Source organism: Entelurus aequoreus, linkage group LG08 (assembly GCF_033978785.1).
Source record: "Entelurus aequoreus isolate RoL-2023_Sb linkage group LG08, RoL_Eaeq_v1.1, whole genome shotgun sequence".
NCBI lineage: Eukaryota > Metazoa > Chordata > Actinopteri > Syngnathiformes > Syngnathidae > Entelurus > Entelurus aequoreus.
The window spans coordinates 40,293,321-40,313,171 of NC_084738.1; the positions used below are offsets into that span (position 1 = coordinate 40,293,321).

At 37.0% G+C, this 19,851-nt stretch overlaps 1 protein-coding gene across 2 annotated transcripts in view; it reads right to left on the bottom strand.

Moving 5' to 3' along the window:
- mbtd1 (mbt domain containing 1) overlaps window positions 1–19,851 on the bottom strand; it is a 57,144-nt gene extending 37,293 nt beyond the window's left edge. For both annotated transcript variants that reach the window (XM_062056474.1, XM_062056473.1), the window contains exons 1-3: window positions 19,705–19,851; window positions 10,914–11,118; window positions 9,189–9,322 (exon numbers count right to left, since the gene is read on the bottom strand). In XM_062056474.1, coding sequence (XP_061912458.1) covers window positions 9,189–9,322; window positions 10,914–11,118; window positions 19,705–19,725 — 360 coding nt within the window. In that variant the 5' untranslated portion in view covers window positions 19,726–19,851. The remainder of the gene's footprint in view (window positions 1–9,188; window positions 9,323–10,913; window positions 11,119–19,704) is intronic.

Genomic DNA, 19,851 nt, shown 5'->3' on the forward strand with positions numbered 1-19,851 from the left:
ACTGGAAAACCTTTTGTTATTTTTGCAAATATTAGCCCATTTGGAATTTGATGGCTGCAACATGTTTCAAAAAAGCTGGCACGATTGGCAAAAAATGGAATGCTCATCAAACACTAATTTGGAACATCCCACAGGTGAACAGACTAGTTGGGAACAGGTGAGTGCCATGATTGGGTCACCACTTTGTGAACAAATGCGTGAGCAAATTGTCGAACAGTTTAAAAACAACATTTCTCAACAAGCTATTGCAAGGAATTTAGGGATTTCCCCATCTGTGGTCCGTAATATCATCAAAAGGTTCAGAGAATCTGGAGAAATCACTGCATGTAAGCGATGATATTACGGACCTTCGACCCCTCAGGCGGTACCTGCATTAAAAAGCGACATCAGTGTGTAAAGGATATCACCACATGGGCTCAGGAACATTTCAGAAAACCACTGTCCGTAACTACAGTTTGTTGCTACATCTGTAAGTGCAAGTTAAAACTGTACTATGCAAAGCAAAAGACATTTATCAACAACACCCAGAAACGCCGCCGGCTTCGGTGGGCCCGAGTTTATCTAAGATGGACTGATTCAAAGTGGAAAAGTGTTCTATGGTCTGACGAGTCCACATTTCAAATTGTTTTTGGAAACTGTGGACGTTGTGTCCTAAGGAACAAAGAGGACATTTAAACATCTGGATTGTTATACGCGCAAAGTTCAAAAGCCAGCATCTGTGATGGTATGGGGGTGTTATTAGTGCCCAAGGAATAGGTAACTTACACATCTGTGAAGGCACCATTCACGCTGAAAGGTACATACAGGTTTTGGAGCAACATATGTTGCCACCCAAGCAAAGTCTTTTTCATGGACGCCCCTGCTTATTTCAGCAAGAAAATGCCAAGCCACGTGTTACAACAGCATGGCTTCATAGTAAAAGAGTGCAGGTACTAGACTGCCTGCCTGTACTCCAGACCTGTCTCCCATTGAAAATGTGTGGCGCATTATGAAGCCTAAAATACCACAACGGTGACTGTTGAACAACTTAAGCTGTACATCAAGCAAGAATGGTTAAGAATTCCACCTGAAAAGCTTCAAAAATTGGTCTCCTCAGTTACCAAACGTTTACTGAGTGTTGTTAATAGGAAAGGCCATGTAACACAGTGGTAAAAATGCCATGCAATGTGTTGCTGCCATTAAATTCTAAGTTAATGATTATTTGCAACAAAAAAAAAAGTTTCTCAGTTCGAACATTAAATATCTTGTCTTTGCAGTCTAATCAATTGAATATAAGTTGAAAAGGATTTACAAATCATTGTATTCTGTTTTTATTTACGAATTACACAACGTGCCAACTTCACTGGTTTTGGGTTTTGTAGAATGGAGACAGAATAAATTACTGTTTCAACAGACACCACAGTGGCAAAATGACAACCTGGCAGAAGGAAAAGTGCAAAACATTTGTCTCACAACTGAGATATTAAACCCCTTCTTTAAATGAACGGCAATCAATAAAATCAAACAATTTTTTATGCCAGGACTGGAATCCTGTGTAACTTTTATACCCGTGTATAACTTAGCATGGGTTAACAAATGAGCAGAAAACAGGCAAAACTAATATGTTTTAGGAACTCACATCAAAGTTGCGGCACTTGTGTCTGCTCGCCAACACGCTCTTCGGAGCAAATGTTGTAGCAAATGTCCCACAAGCTGCCAAATGCTTGCCCTTTTCCTTCTTAATCTTCTACGTGCAATGATTCATTTGAGAAAATGTTGACTTTGATTGCACAAAATAATCCAAATTGTCACAAATGCGCCGAGACCGACAGCCATGTTTACTTCCGTAAACAATGCATCACATGTGACGTATGATGAGTCATGATTGGCTAATGTTTTGCCCTAACCGAAGCCATTCGTGACTCATCATACGTAAACCAGCCAATCATCATGGATGTTCTCATACGTAACCCGACCAATCATCATGTTTGTATTAGAGTGATTAGATTGATATTTTTATTTTCCCAAAATCTTTTTTTTCTTTTCGTTTCTGTTAATATTTACAAACTCAGGGAATAAGTCCCTAGAGACAGGAGGACGTTGAGGGTAAAAACCAAAGTATTTCAGTAACTAATAGATATTAGTGTTTGCTATTGTTTAGTAATTGTATACTATTGACTTAGTTTAGATTATTTCAAACAAAGTTACATTGGAATAATTTCCTCTTCACAAATTTACAATTCAACATGTCCAAAAGGAAAATGTATGGTTTTTATCAAACAATTGTTTGAAATAAAAGAAAATACAGGACTTGTTTAAATATTGCATGAGATAGTTAAACTATTTAAAGTACTCACCATAATCAAATTTCAAAATTTACAGTTAATACATGTGATTGGTATAGGCCAATTTACTCATTTGACAGCATAAAACCCTTGTCGGACACCACTATCTCAAAAAACAACAGACTGTGTAAATGTTTTTTTATGAGGTTATCACAAATAAAATGTACTTATCAAAAAATAAAAACATAAATGTACTTCTGTGGAAAGAAACTTCACAGCATTTATATTCAGGTTCAAAAGGTTGATATTTGTCTCCCGCTTGAAAATAGTCCCGTAAATTAGTACATTTTTGATCATGCCTCTTAAAAGAATCGGAATCAAGATTTGTTGGGAACCGCAACCAGAAGTGTCCAAGTTCAGACGATGCCCAACCCTAGTGAGGATGTGTACAAAAATATACAAAGTGCAATCATTGGTGCACATTATGGACTATTTATTATTTATTACTATTTTTTAGTTCCTAATTACATAACATTATTGTTACTCTATGTGAAAAATCTGCACTGAAACCAAATAATTTCCCTATTGTGGGCTATCCTATTTGATTCTTGCACGTCACGAAGTGTCCGGTTGCTGTGGCCTTGGTTGCAAGCGCATAGGGTGGAAACAAGCCTATAAGAGTCAGGAAGTCAAGATGCACTGTTCTCGCCCATGGAAATAGTGTTGGAAAAATGTTGTTGAAATAACCCAAAGATGCACAGAAAAGTGTTTGCTGTTTCCAACCAAATCTGAAAACGCTCATGTTTGCAGTGCCCATTTTGTGAATTCCTGTATCAACTTGAAAATATGCAAGGCAAGGCAGGGAACAATTCATACAAGAACCTGTAAAAGCCTGTTTATTGATGTATTTACTTTTCTTATTTACAATATACTTACATGAGCGGTTTTATTTAGTACTTTTGACATAATCAACAATTGTATGTATTTAGTTGTTTCTATTTTGCACCCAAAACCCATTGAGCATCTGTGTGGAATCCTCAAACAAAAAGTGGAGGCGTTGTCATAAAACAGTGGACAAGGATTCCAGAGGCAACCTGTGAACCTCCAGTAAACTGTAATTTTAAGACAGTTAAGGTAATCCTGGAAGTAATGGTAGCTACATTAAATAAGGCTGCACTAACGGATTATTTTTTTAAATCGATTACTAGTATGAATATTTTTTAAATTAATCTGTAGATTTAATAGCCTTTTGTATATAACTGCTTTTTAATGCAGTGGTGCAACACATTTTACAAATGTATTATCCCCAAAAATAGTCAATTTTCCTGTATCTAGAAATGTTTAAATGCACGTTGTTCGGTCAGGAATACAATAGTAAATTACTTAGTTGTTTTACCTTGTCCGCCATCTTGGAGAATAGTCACTTGATGCTGCTTATTAAGTGCTTGTGCATTGCAGCAATGCTGCTGTAAAAACCTATTTTCTAATTTGCACAGTTTAGAGAGTATTGTGTTGTTTGTTTATTCCAGGGGTCGGCAACCCGCGGCTCCGGAGCCGCATGCGGCTCTTTGACCACTCTGATGCGGCTCAGCTACATACTTGCCGACCCCCCCGATTTTCCCAGGAGACTTATGGATCTCAGTGTCTCTCATAGATAACTCCCCGGGAAAATATAATCCTATTTACACTCTAATTACTAAATAAAGGGCGTGCCCTAATTGCACTGCAGTAATTGTCCTCTAAAACATTTACAAACAGCGTGTTAGTCCAGCCACATGTTGCATGTTGTTATTACTTGCACACACAGGAGACAGCAAAGCATACTTACTCATCAGCCACACAGCTTACACTGACGGTAGCCGTATCAAACAACTTTAACATTGTTACGTTACAAATATGCGCCACACTGTGAACCCACACCAAAAAAGAATGAAAAACACATTTCTGGAGAACATCCCACCGTAACACAACATAAACACAACACAACCATTACCCAGAATCCCATGCAGCCCTAACTCTTCCGGTCTACATTATACACCCCCGCTACCACCAAATCCCCCCACACATCAACCCCCCCCCCCCCCCCCCCCACCCCCCCTCCGTGCGTTAGTTGAGCGGAAGAGTTAGTGCTGCATGGGATTCTGGGTATTGGTACCGTCAGTGTAAGATGTGTGGCGGCTGAGGTAGTACGCCTTGCTGTCACTTACGTGAGCAAGCGGAAACTGCATTCTACATGTGGTTGAGCAGGTACACTGTTAGGGCAGACTGTAGAGGGCGCCAAATGCAGTGTCATCACGATCTGATATTCGGGAGTCTCCCGAGAAAAATGAGAGGGTTGGCAAGTATGACGCTTGATAGCGTCATTCAGTACTCGCGGGCTGCACTAACATCAAATTTCCACATTAAAGTGCGTGCCGGTGCGTGTGTCGGAGACCCCTGGTTAACATAGCACAAAGCATTTAAGCTTTGTATGCGGTGTTTTTCATTTTAAATTTTTTTTTGTGGCTCCGATTACTTTCTTTAATTTGTGAAACTTGCCAAAATGGCTCTTTGAGTAGTAAAGGTTGCCGACGCCTGGTTTATTCGATGACCGCCACATTAGCTGTGTTTCCATTGCAGTTTTTCGCAAAATAAAAGTGATATTTCTAAAATTTCGATAAAGTACATTTGCGATTTTTAAATGTTTTCATTGAACGGTGTTTTGCGTCATGAGCCGTAATTCTCATAAAATCTCATCCTGCGGGACTCCACTTTGAGAAAGATATTGCAGCCATCGCTGTTGCCATGATGTCAATCGATGACGAAGGCAGCGGGTGATCACTCAAAGGCAACGCCTTTACGGCCCCCTTGAAATTGTTCAGGCATGTGGGTCTCTCCGAGCTTGCGGGTCGGCCTCTATTGCGGAGGCGGGCTGTGCTATTGAACGCTGATTAGTTGAAAAAGGTTGGGGGTGTTCCTAAAACTTTTCAAACCCATGACCGCCATTGGAATATAAGTTATAATATAACTTGTTTATTTCTCATTTTTTTGGGTATATATATATAAAACTTGACAATGAAGAGAAAGAAGAACGAAAGGAACATTAGAAATGCAGGAACTTTTGTGGGGCATCTGTGTGCTGAAGAACGCTGATTAGTGGAACTATTTTGGAGTGGTTTTACTCAGCCGTAGTCTTTCAACTTTATGCAGTTTATTGTTGCTTATAAGTTTTTCCAACCTTAATTTCGTTAAGCGAAGCTACGAGAAGTGGACGGACTCGTTTAAACGTACTAGTCTGACTTCATTGGATAAATTTGGAAAAATAGGAGGCAGCACATGAGTGGAACTAAGGTAAACAACATCAAATATTAATTTCACTTCTTTGGAATTATGCCTATCATTCACAATCATTATGAGAGACAAGAACTAGACACACTGGAAAAACTCACAATCTAACCAAGTATATATTTTTCATTTCTAGTCAAAATATCTAACCAAACCTAATACAAGTCACAATCCCATGAATAGTATTAATTCAGTGAAACATAAGAACTTGTTTTTAGGCAATAGATCTTCTGAAAGAAAAATACTACTTTTGAGCATAACAGGTTTCATATAAGACACACAACTTCACAATACTAGCTAATACGTTTTAATTGATAATTTTTTATTTCATCAAATCTTTCCCAGACTTCAAGTTATTTTTGCTTGTAATAAGAAAAGTCAAAATTGTCTTGGTAAGATTTGTTAAACATAAAATTAGCACTTAAAACGTATTATTAGCTATACTTACTTGTATTGTAAAGTGTTGTGTCTTATATGAAACGTGTGATGCTCAAAAGTAGCATGTTTTTCCTCAGAAGATCTAATGCCTAAAAAGAACTTCTTATGTCTCCCTGAAAAATGACTTGCATTAGGTTTGTTTAGATATTTTAACTAGAGATTACAAATAAATACTTGATGAGAGTGTGAGTTCTTCCAGTGCATGTCTTTTTTTTAGGATTCTAAAGACTATTTAAAAAAAACGCTCGCAAAAAGGGGCTACAATTGCAGCTAATGGGTGTCACCTGTGATGCCTTCAAAGCCCTGTAAAACAAATTTAAAATCCACCATAAACGTTTTATATACAAGCTGTAAGTATATACAGTAACAGACACATTAAGACCAATATGTAATATGTATAATATTTACCATATTTTGGTAATTTTAAAGGGGAACTGCACTTTTTATTTTGCCTATCGTTCACAATCATTAAAGTCCGCTTACAACGGAGCCAATGGAAGGTCCTTTATTTCACCCATAAAACCCAATAAAAAACATCCAAAAACCGCCAACAATACTCGCATTTACATTTTGTGGATTGAATATTAAGCAAGTATGACATTGTTATTATAAGCGCTAACGCAGATGAACTATTTATAGCGGCGCTGTGATCACACGCTTGGGTGCCCATTTTGATTGGCGAGCGGTTTCCTTGTTCCCTGCTTGTGAAAGTTTATTCTAGATCATAAATCGTGCCTCTATCTTGGATAGTAGAATGCCATCCATCCATTTTTATACCGCTTGTCCCTCTCGGGTGCCGGGGGGTGCCAGCTTCACTCAGGCAGAAGGTGGGGTACACCCTGGACAAGTCGCCACCTCATCGCAGGGCCAATACAGATAGACAGACAACATTCACACTCAAATTCACACACTAGGGCCAATTTAGTGTTGCCAATCGACCTATCCCCAGGTGAAGACGTATTCCGACAAGTTGGTACACTTTGACAGCCAAATTAGACCTGGAAATGAAAAGAAGAACCTTCGTTCCACCCCCTTTTCTTCGCAAGGATTATGAGACATTCTTCATCTAATTGGGAATATATGAACATCCTAGCAGTCGGCATCCTAATGACAGCAGACATTATACAGTAAGTGACATTTTATTATGTTTGTTGGCTCTCATTTAGTCTACAGTGAGTAATAATCAGTGCAGTTGGAAATGTAAGCGTTGTTGCTCCCCTATTGTTTAATACTGCGGTATCTTCAAACAAACATTTCCACCATGATTGATCAAGGTAAAAATACTAATAGCTGATAACCGTGATCGAACTCAAATTAATTGCGATAATCGATCACAATCATATAATCGCCCAGCCCAGTCCAGCTCTTGTCTCTTATAGGGATTGTAAACAATAGACAAAACTCCAAAAAAAGTGAAGTTCCCCTTTAGTTTAGATTTGAAATCTACTGTTAAAGGTGCACTTGCTCTTTAAAACAGTGGGGTTGCATCAATGCCTCTATAGGATGGCTTAAACAATTTGCTATTAAATGCAGTCATCAATAGATTGCTCTCAGTTTTATATGGTGAATTGAATGTTAGCACAATAAATTGGTCTTGTTTATCAAGAGGGGTTGCTCAGCTTGCTTCATCTTGGTTGTTTTCAATTAATTTAAGTCCATTGCACAACACAATATGTGCGTGTAGGAATGTGACGATAAACAATATGATAAACCGCAGTAAAACTCTAGATGATTATTATTACCGAGTTCAATTAAAAATTGTTGTAAAAACAGTGATTGATAACCACACTTTAAAAATCTAATTATCTGTGTTACCTCACTAACAAGCTGTATAATCACTCGCCATACAGCAATAGATGACATCTGCCTATTACCTGACACCTGACATGTTAGCTACTTCTCTTTGTTTTTAATGTCTATTTTCTATTTCCTGCTGGATCTACTCTCTATTTTATGCTGCTGATGTCACATATACTGTATATACTGTAATATTGTACATGGTCATTGGTATATATTGTATATATGTTATAGACATAATATAATATATCTGTATATATATTATTCTGTACACATATGTATATATTCGTATATATGTTAGATTTTTTTAAATCGCTATATTAGTCTATTTATACCTGCATTGTCCTTTCCATCCTTACACTTTCCATCATTGTAACTGAGCTACTGTGTTGAACAATTTCCCTTGTGGATCATTAAAGTTTGTCTAAGTCTAAGTCTAAATGTGAACATGGATACAAGAGACATTACCATCATAACATCTTTCCCCAATAAGTAACGACAAGCCCCAACATGTATAAACACATTGTTGTCTAAGCAACTAAGCTATTCAATCGTACACATTTAACTGACAGGCTGTGCTCTTAGTACGAAGTTGTAAGAGGAGCCGGAAGTGGACTAGAGTGACGTCACATAAACCGGAGGTGAAGCCCCCAAACCCATTTTTCCTAAATCATTATAAAATCAATAAAACATTTCCGGATTAAAACGGAAGATGAACATATTCAAATACTCAAATAACAATAATATGGTTCCTAAGAAGCAAGAAAAATATTTAATATTTATTTTGCCAAGAAAGTTGTGTCTATTTACAGTACTTTATTCAATATTTGAAGTAAAATTTGGTTAAAATAATTCAGTGTGGGTGTTAAAGTACTTTCTGAGCAGATTCAACAATGCAGTGATAATACTGATAACCATGATAATTTTGATCACAATAACCGTGAATTGTAATTTTCATACGGTTACATCCCTATGTGTGTGCATGTAACTGTTATGTGTGCCTTTATTTTAAACATCCTTTTTGCTTGTATGCTTTCAGGTTTATATTTTTAATGGTCAATAATATGTTGACAAGAAGTTCGCAGAGTAGTTATCAAAGAAAAAGTGTTAGGTAAAGCCAACATATTAGTACATCAAGGGTAGCACATTGTGTGTTTATTTTTTTGTTACTTTGATATTAGAGTGCATTTACACCTTTATACAAGGTATACAGACTGACTACATTGCTTTGCATCGAAGTAGCATTTCTACAGTGTTGTCCCATAAAAAGATAATTAACTATTTGCAGGAATATGATGGGTGTGCTCACTTTTCGTAAGGTACTATAAAGTGTGAAATAGAATTAATACCGTAGGGAGTACCTACCTGGAGTCTTGCCATTATGCTTGCTTTTTTGGAATTTGAAGAATAGCTCCTGGAACAAGAAACACTGCAGAAACGCTTTGTTTTGGAATAAAAAGCATCTCGAACTCCAACCATTCCACACATCTCACAGGTGGCTGTGAAACAAAAGAAAACAAGAGTGTAGCAAGCTGACACATTTTGTAAACAGTAATCAGGCAAGTTTTTTTCCTCAACCGATTCCCGTTGTTGCAAAAAGTTGTTCTTTATCCATTTTGAAATTACATTTTTTTGTTTTCGTTACCTTCTACGTATCTTATTGTGACTTCATTACTGCAACTACTCTTTTAGTTTATTCTATTTGCATCGTTGTTTAATATTTGCTTTGTGTTACTTTAAGACCACATGAGCAGTTTAATCTCTTATTGGGTTTTTTACATTTAAAACACTTCCTTGTGTTCTACATTAGAATCAGCTTTATTGGCTAAACATATAATGAGGATTCTTTGGTCTAAATTTTGCATGGATTTAGTTTTACAGACCACCTTCAACCCGCTCTAACTGTCCCTTCAGAAAGCACCGTTTTGTGGGCAGTCTTATTTACGTGCCGAAACCCTCCTCCTGGCCAAGCCCCTTTCAACTGTGTCTCCACCGTCAGCTATGTTGTAGTTGTTAGCGCATCCATATCGAGCCTACTAAAAGATTTAAGTTATAGTATGACTATAAGCCATTTTTTATTAGAAATGGCGACTGCAGATGATTTTAGCATGCTTGTGCATTTACGAGCCAGTCTGCCTCATAACAAAGAGAATAATAAGGAACTTACTGACTACAACTTTGAACAATAAACTGAATAAACCGCGCAAAGCTCTTCTGGTTAACCTATTCTATGTGTGGAGATATCTGCTAATGTAACTTAGGCAAAATAAGATTCAGTAAAGTCTCAAACTCTAAACGGCTTGTTCTGAGCATGTTAGGAAAAAGGCAAGATTGTTTTATAAAATATCTCTGTCACGCCTCCATGGACTTATGGGGATCCTAAATACACATACACAGGTCCCATCAGGTAAGAAAAGTTAGTTTTGCACAATAGGACCCCTTTAAACCTTGTGCTTGAAACGTTGTGACAAAAGGAAAAGACATCCGAAATAAATAATTTTTTTCTGCCCATGTACAAGTTCTACATGGATGACTTTGGTATTAAAAAAAATCTTTGCAACTGGATAGTAATTAAAGCTGATTGTTGAACAAGTTTGACAGGTAAAGAAATTATCCTTGTATAGTTGGAAGGTCTAACTGAATGGTGTTAAGTTTTTCCACAAAAGTGTTTGCCTTTATGAAACTAATAATGGCATACGTATACTGCACTGGACTGCTTGGTCATTTACAACATTTGGCAATTTAGTACTTGTGATATTAACTGTCTTTGGTTTATGCCAGATAGGTCAGCTCTAAACTTAGTTCCTTCTAAGTCCTCACATGTGATCAGGCTTCATCTGTTCATGCTTAAGACTAAATTAAACAACTCTGGTTGTAGTCCAATTAGATGAGGTAAAACATCTTATAAAAAACCTGAAAAGTGTGGTTTCTATCAATTCAATACCCTCAGAATATACTGTGATGGTGCACAAAGACAAAATTATATGATTGCACTGTAAAATAACAAATAATTGAAAACATCTTGTAATGTAATTTAAGCACATGTAAGCATGCAAACTCTACAGAAAAAGCACACAACAAAGTACAAACCCATTCCAGCCTTTCCATCGGGGTAGGTATAGACCTGGCCATTGTTCTTGATGATGGGAAGACTGGCAGGGATGGAGGGCACCACTTCATCCTCACTATCCTCAGAGCTGGAGCTGCTGGTTGACTCCTCGCTGCAACTATCGTAGCCATCAAACATCCCAAATGAATCCCTCCGCTTACGTTCTGAACGTGGGGTGCGTTCAGCCTTGATTAAAAAACACACAACAACATTATCATCACTTTCTAGGGACCAGAAATACTTCATGACAATATATTAAAATAAAAAATACATGTTTTTATACAACCACATTATATGACTTGTTTATAAGCATGGTCGATTTGGCCTAAAATATATTTTGCAATATACAGTGTATTGCTTGGATTTAAATGACGTCACGTCCGGCTCACATAAATATGCGTGGTGGTCATGCGGCGTCTGTTCTCAATGGGTACAACGCTCGATTTAGCCTTTCTTGAAGAAAAATGCCCCAATGCTTCCGTTGTTTTCGGCTGTACAAACCGTTCAAATCGCGAAAAGGATAAACGTTTCTTCAGATTTCCTTAAAAGGAACTCAAGAAGGGCGGAAGAGTGCAACATTTTAGGAAATGACGACGACAAAGTGACACGCACTCCAATCCAAGCAAGCAGAGTCATAGAACGCACAAGTTTGCAGTGACTAATTTGTTAAAGGTTTGTTTGATATATTTTTAATATACTTTGCTTATTTTTAGTATTTCCCATTGAAGTATTACCCTGATCTGATCTTCCTCTCGGGGATTAGTAAATTGAAGTTCAAGTTTTCCAGTGACTTTATTTGTACCCGAAGATAGATTTGTTTTGCAATGTAAAATACAGGAGAATGGCACATGCATATATATTAAAATAAACAAAAGGTATTGACACAAAACAGATCACAACATGACAAACATGACAAAGTACTCAACAGGCTGCCTGGGACCAGGGAAAGAAGAAAGAAAGAACAAGTCACATGAATAATAAAAAAGAGGCATAGTAAAAGTTAGTATAGGACAGTAAGATAGATAGATAGATAGATAGATAGATAGATAGATAGATAGATAGATAGATAGATAGATAGATAGATAGATAGATAGATAGATAGATAGATAGATAGATAGATAGATAGATAGATAGATAGTACTTTATTGATTCCTTCAGGAGAGTTCCCTCAGGAAATTTAAAATTCCAGCAGCAGTGTACAGAATTGAGATCGAATTTAAAAAGTAAAAAGTAAATAATGGGGGTATAAATGGAAACAAAATAGAAAAATATTACAAAAAGAATAAAAATAAAAATCAACAATGAGAATAAAAATATAACAGTAAAAAAAATATGTAACAAGAGAAACTAGGCAGTAGTGACCATGTTATGAAAAAGTATTGCACTGTTATTGTTTGGATCCCCTGTCATCCTAGTACCCCCCTCCCACCCAGAGAGGAGTTGTACAGTCTAATGGCGTGTGGGACAAAGGAGTTTTTTAGTCTATTAGTCCTGCACTTGGGATGAAGCAGTCTAGCACTGAACAGGCTCCTCTGGCTACTGATAACAGTATGCAGAAGGTGACTGGCATCATCCAGGATGCTCACTAGATTTTCCACAGTCCTCTTCTCTGCCACCGTCACCAGTGAGTCCAGTTTTATTTCGATCGTAGAACCGGCCCGCCTGATCAGTTTCTCCAGTCTGGAGCTGTCCTTCTTAGATGTACTGCCCCCCCAGCACACTACGGTGTAGTACAGAACACTGGCAACCACAGACTGGTAGTAAAACTACCATAAATGAATAAATATATAAAAAATAAATAAATATGTGCAATATAGCTATAGTTTGTTTAAGAGAAGAACTGTGGCTGCAACAAAGCTGTTCCTAAACCGAGATGTTCTGCATCTTAGGACCCTAAGCCTCCGATCAGACGGGAGGAACTGCAACTCACCATAAAGAGGGTGGGAGATTTCTGCTCTAATTGAGTTGGCAATCCGCTGCACCTGCCAAGTGTACAGGGACTCCAAACTCAGCAGAGGCTCACTAATAAGTTGATTTGACCACTTGATTATTTGGCGTAATCTGTTTCTCTCCTTCAGAGGCAGCTCTCCAAACCATGACACCAGACAAAAAGATAAAAATGATTCAATAAAAGGCAGATTAAATGGTAAATGGTAAATGGGTTATACTTATATAGCGCTTTTCTACCTTCAAGGTACTCAAAGCGCTTTGACACTATTTCCACATTCACCCATTCACACACACATTCACACACTGATGGCGGGAGCTGCCACGCAAGGCCCTAACCACGACCCATCAGGAGCAAGGGTGAAGTGTCTTGCTCAAGGACACAACGGACGTGACGAGGTTGGTAGAAGGTGGGGATTGAACCAGGAACCCTCAGGTTGCTGGCACGGCCACTCTCCCAACTGCGCCACACCGTGTAAATAAAATCATCATGGTTTTGTCAACATGAAGGTATGACAATTTCCTTAGACAGTAAAGACGCTGGTGACCTCTTCTGCATACAGCATGACAGTTAGCTTTGAAATTCAAAGTATTGTCAATAATGGTTCCAAGATATTTATAGGATTGCACAACATTGATAGTTTGTTCCTTAATAATGGTTCCCTCATAAGTAATTACTGCCTGCTTTCGAAAATCAATAATCATATCTTGTATTTTTAGATTGTTCACTTGTAGATATGACGCATCACACCACTTGGCAAAATCATCAACAATAGGCCCATGTTTGTTCTCATTGCCCTGAAGGAGACTGACAATTGCTGTGTCATCTGCCATCCATCCATCCATTTTCTACCGCTTGTCCCTTATGGCAGGGGTGTCCAAAGTGCGGCCCAGGGGCCATTTTCGGCCCGCAGCTAATTGTTTAGCGGCCCGCCAGATATTCTGGAAATACTATTGCAAAAATTAAAAATTAACATTAAAAAAAGTGGAATAAGGTGAAATCTAACGAGGAACAGTTGCAATGTTGACACAAAGATGCCATGCAGGCTGTTTGTTTTTCTTTTATCTTTCTTTATTTTGCTTTTTTTACCATTACTCAAAAAAAAAAAAAAAAGTTTAAAAAAAAATTCAATGTTATAATCAATTATTGATCTATTCAAGGCTCCAATTACTTCAAATATTTCACTTTAAAATGTTTTATGTGGAAAATATTGCATATATTGTGTGGTTGCCATATAAAAACAATGTTTTCTTTGACATAAGAGCATAAAACAAACAAAATAATAGTTCAAACGTAAAACGGACAGATATATCTGAAGTTGATCTCGTAATTTAAGTGTTGAAAGTAAAAAAATATATGATAAAAATGTATCACTTTATGAGTGGGGGACCTTTTGGATCCCAAATATATTTAATGGAATTTTATTGATCTTTTCACTGTGATTAATCAAAAATAATAATAAATTAAAATCAATGGTGTCCTGCATTATTGATCTTTTTAGGGCTCCAATTACTTTACATCAAACATTGCTTTCTGAATGTTTTGGGCGGTGGGGGAGATACTGCATATTTCAGTTTTACTATAAAAAACAAAGTTGTCTTTGACAGAAAATGCTTTTTTTTTAACGTTATATCAACCTGAAGTTGATATAGAGATTTACTGTAAGCGTTAAATAAATAAAAATAATAATAATGTGACTTATTTTTAACACTTTAATGACTGAGACCCTTTATATTTATATATTTTGTTATGATTTGAAAATGAAAAATATCAAAATGGCCCCCGCATGCTTTAATTTTTCCGTGTGCGGCCCTCAATGGAAAAAGTTTGGACACCCCTGCCTTATGGGGTGGCGGGGGGTGCTGGAGCCTATCCCAGGTGCAAACGGGCGGTAGGAGGGGTACACTCTGGACAAGTCGCCACCTCATCGCAGGGCCAACACAGATAGACAGACAACATTCACACTCACATTCACACACTAGGGCCAATTTAGTGTTGCCAATCAACCTATCCCCAGGTGCATGTCTTTGGAGGTGGGAGGACATGCAGTCACGGTGAGAACATGCAAACTCCACACAGAAAGATCCTGAGCCCAGGATCGAACCCAGGAGCTTCGTATTGTGAGGCACACATACTAACCCGTTTCACCGTGCTGCCTTGTGTCATCTGCATACTTTAATATAGTCAGATTTTTAAAAGTGCTCTGACACATATTTGTGTAGAGAATAAAAAGCATTGGCGAGAGCACACATCCTCGGGGGGAACCAATTGAGGAGCACACGGTGTTTGATAAAAATACATTCACTCTGACTCTGCGTTCTGTTTGTTAAAACGTCTAAAATCCAGCCCACAAGATTATTACATTAGTTCAAATGTTCTAAAAGACTAATTAATATGTGGGGTTGAATGACATGACACCCATTTCCCTCCAGGTGTTTGAAAAGCAAATGAATCAGAATGAGTGTGGCGTTCTACACTCCTCTTTTAGGCCTATAAGCAAACTGCAGTGAATCAAGAGCATGTTCAATGTTTTTAAAAGTTCTGATCGCACCAGCCTTTCAAGGGTTTGCATTGGCGGAGAGGTCAGGGCTATAGGTCCAAAATCATTAAAAATGTTAGGACGACTGGATTTAGGGATTGGGACAAGTATAGCATCTTTTCAGACTTTGGGGACGTGGTGTGTTTTTAAAGATTGCACGCGCGCTAGCGCTCTTTGCAATGGCAGAAAACAACCCACGGACCTTGCTCTTGAGATTTTGCCCTTGTAGTAAACGGACAACATCTGAAGTCTAGACGTATTTTGGATTGGTAAAGCATGCTGAAGGTAAAATCATTGAGGACAGTCAGCCCATCACCAGAAAATGCAGGAATAAAGTCCCTGCGAAGGGAGGCAAGACTTCAAACATGTTGAGCCAATTCCGGAACCAGCAGTCACAACTACACGTCGAGTACAAGGTACGTCAACTTGTAGCTGAATGCATGATGGAAAGTGTTTGAAAATGAACTTGTCATCGTTGGTCTATCAAACGTTCTTATAGTTACATTTATGTGTTACATCAAGTTACTTGTTATAGGCAGCTATCGGTGAGGGCAAAGAGTGTGTGCACACAAGATATACTACAGCAGGGCAAAATGTACTTCTGTTAATGTGTTGTGTGCTGTTAATGACCGCTGCTACTTTACATTACTTTTAAAACTTAGTGTTAAAAACAAATCCTAGTAGAAACACTGCAACATGTTTTGTTTTTACAACTGTAGCATTAGGGTTTGTGTGTCACTGTGTGTGTGTTTGTGTGTCAGTCAGATGATTATAATAATAATAATGTGCATCTAATAAGTATAATAATACATTTGCTTTTCCCTTATTTACAGAGTGGGCATGCACCCGGCAAGTTGGATGCCACAGTTACAGTACATACAGTACATCACTATCACACATACAATACCTAATGTCTTCCAGAAGCAGCTGCTTATGCTCCCTCGTCAAAAATTACAGAAGACCTCACTGCAGCGCTGTCATATTTTATTGCCAAACTTTCAAATAGTTGAGAGGTGTTCGCTGATATGTGTAAGACTAGATCTCTCATATACAAATCCTGTTTCCATATGAGTTGGGAAATTGTGTTAGATGTAAATATACACGGAATACAATGATTTGCAAATCATTTTCAACTCATATTCAATTGAATGCACTACAAAGACAAGATATTTGATGTTCAAACTCATAAACTTTATTTTTTTTTGCAAATAATAATTAACTTAGAATTTCATGGCTGCAACACATGCCAAAGTAGTTGGGAAAGGGCATGTTCACCACTGTGTTACATGGCATTTCCTTTTAACAACACTCAGTAAACGTTTGGGAATTGAGGAGACACATTTTTTAAGCTTCTCAGGTGGAATTCTTTCCCATTCTTGCTTAAGTTGTTCAACAGTCCGGGAGGTCTCCGTTGTGGTATTTTAGGCTTCATAATGCGACACACATTTTCAATGGGAGACAGGTCTGGACTACAGGCGGGCCAGTCTAGTACCAGCACTCTTTTACTATGAAGCCACGTTGATGTAACACGTGGCTTGGCATTGTCTTGCTGAAATAAGCAGGGGCGTCCATGGTAACGTTGCTTGGATGGCAACATATGTTGCTCCAAAACCGGTATGTACCTTTCAGTATTAATGGCGCCTTCACAGATGTGTAAGTTACCCATGTCTTGGGCACTAATACACCCCCATACCATCACAGATGCTGGCTTTTCAACTTTGCGCCTATAACAATCCGGATGGTTCTTTTCCTCTTTGGTCCGGAGGACACGACGTCCACAGTTTCCAAAAACAATTTGAAATGTGGACTAGTCAGACCACAGAACACTTTTCCACTTTGTATCAGTCCATCTTAGATGAGCTCAGGCCCAGCGAAGCCGACTGCGTTTCTGGGTGTTGTTGATTAACGGTTTTCGCCTTGCATAGGAGAGTTTTAACTTGCACTTACAGATGTAGCGACCAACTGTAGTTACTGACAGTGGGTTTCTGAAGTGTTCCTGAGCCCATGTGGTGATATCCTTTACACACAGATGTCGCTTGTTGATGCTGTACAGCCTGAGGGATCGAAGGTCACGGGGCTCAGCTGCTTACGTGCAGTGATTTCTCCAGATTCTCTGAACCCTTTGATGATATTATGGCCCGTAGATGGTAAATCCCTAAATTCCTTACAATAGCTGGTTGAGAAAGGTTTTTCTTAAACTGTTCAACAATTTGCTCACGCATTTGTTGACAAAGTGGTGACCCTCGCCCCATCGTTGTTTGTGAATGACTGAGCATTTCATGGAATCTACTTTTATACCCAATCATGGCACCCACCTGTTCCCAATTTGCCTGTTCACCTGTGGGATGTTGCAAATAAGTGTTTGATGAGCATTCCTCAACTTTATCAGTATTTATTGCCACCTTTCCCAACTTCTTTGTCACGTGTTGCTGGCATCAAGTTCTAAAGTTAATGATTATTTGCAAAAAAAATAAATGTTTATCAGTTTAAACATCAAATATGTTGTCTTTGTAGCATATTCAACTGAATATGGGTTGAAAATTATTTGCAAATCATTGTATTCCGTTTATATTTACATCTAACACAATTTCCCAACTCATATGGAAACGGGGTTTGTATATACACTGTGATATATATATATATATATATATATATATATATATATATATATATATATATATATATATATATATATATATATATATATATATATATATATATATATATATCATGAATGCTTATTTTGATTTGTGGCTGTCAACGACCACGTGTGTAACACAAATGCATTTGTTTACTCTTTTGTAAACGCTGAGCATAAGTTGCTGATGTAAACAATAATGGACTGAAAATTGCATGGCGTTTTATATATTCGTTTATACACAACTTTACTACAAGTTAGGTCATACACTATATGATACAGTCTATTTCAATTTATTGACATTTGATTATTTGTGTATCATATACTTGTGTGTGTAATATATATATATATATATATACACACATATATATATACATACATACATATATACATACATATATATATATAAACAGTATACATATATACACATACATATATACACATATACAGTACACATATACATACATAGTATACATATATACACATATATGCAGTATACATATATACACACATAAAGTATGTATACATATATACACACATAAAGTATGTATACATACATACACACATATATATACACAGAATACATATACACACACACACACACATATATATATGTGTATATATATATATGTGTATATATATATATATATATATATATATATATATATATATATATATATATATATATATATATATATACACACATTATATATATATGTGTGTGTGTATATATGACCTACATACAAGTGACATACATACATACATACATACATACATACATACATATATATATATATATATATATATATATATATATATATATATATATATATATATATATATATACATATATACGTACACATATATACACATATGTATACATATATACATACATACATATACACATATGTATACATATATACACATACATACATACATATACACATAACTATAGCTTGTAAAATTCACAAGATTTAGTGTCAGTAAAATTTGACTAGGAATACTTTAAAAATACACTAACCACATGGGACCGCACTTTGGACACCCCTTGTCTAGAGAACCTAGGCAGGTTTCCTTGACAGTGTTTACCTTGGTTACAGTGAGGGAACTATGCATTCATGTTTACATAACATAGAATAATAAGGACAGTGGGAAATAGTTACATTTGACATGAAGGTACAGTAATATAAACAATGTTACAATTGTTAGTGAATAAACTATACATTAATGTTCCCATAAATTCGAGATAAGATATAAGAACTCGAATTAAGAATAACGAGGATCATGAGGAATGATCAAATGTTTACAATTTAGAGACAAAAGGGACCATGTTAAGATAGTACGAAACGGTACATTTTGAAGGTAATTAACTACAAAGACGTTAAGTAGCATTAGCACAGCTTGCTAGCGAAAACATTTAGATGCAACTGGGAGTCAGTCGTTTAAGTGTAAAAAAACAAGTTTAGCTGAGTGTGATTGAGCAATTATTAGTAAAGCTTGTAAATATAAAATATGTGTTTCTAGTGGTAAATAATGGTATATGATGGTACAGTAGCTAGCTCTACTAAATACACAACAACAAAGGATTGTGTAAAGTAAAGCCAACGCAGTCGAAGGCTTGCGGCCTTAAAATGTTTTTTTACTCACCAGATCCCGTGTGTCTTCCATTAGCCCTTCATATGAACACGTTGACGTTACAGTTCGCTTTAAATGAAAAGTACCCTTGAACTGGTAAATGAAAACAGCTAATAGGAAAGGACTACCAAACAGGATATCAACAAATTACTCTCTGTT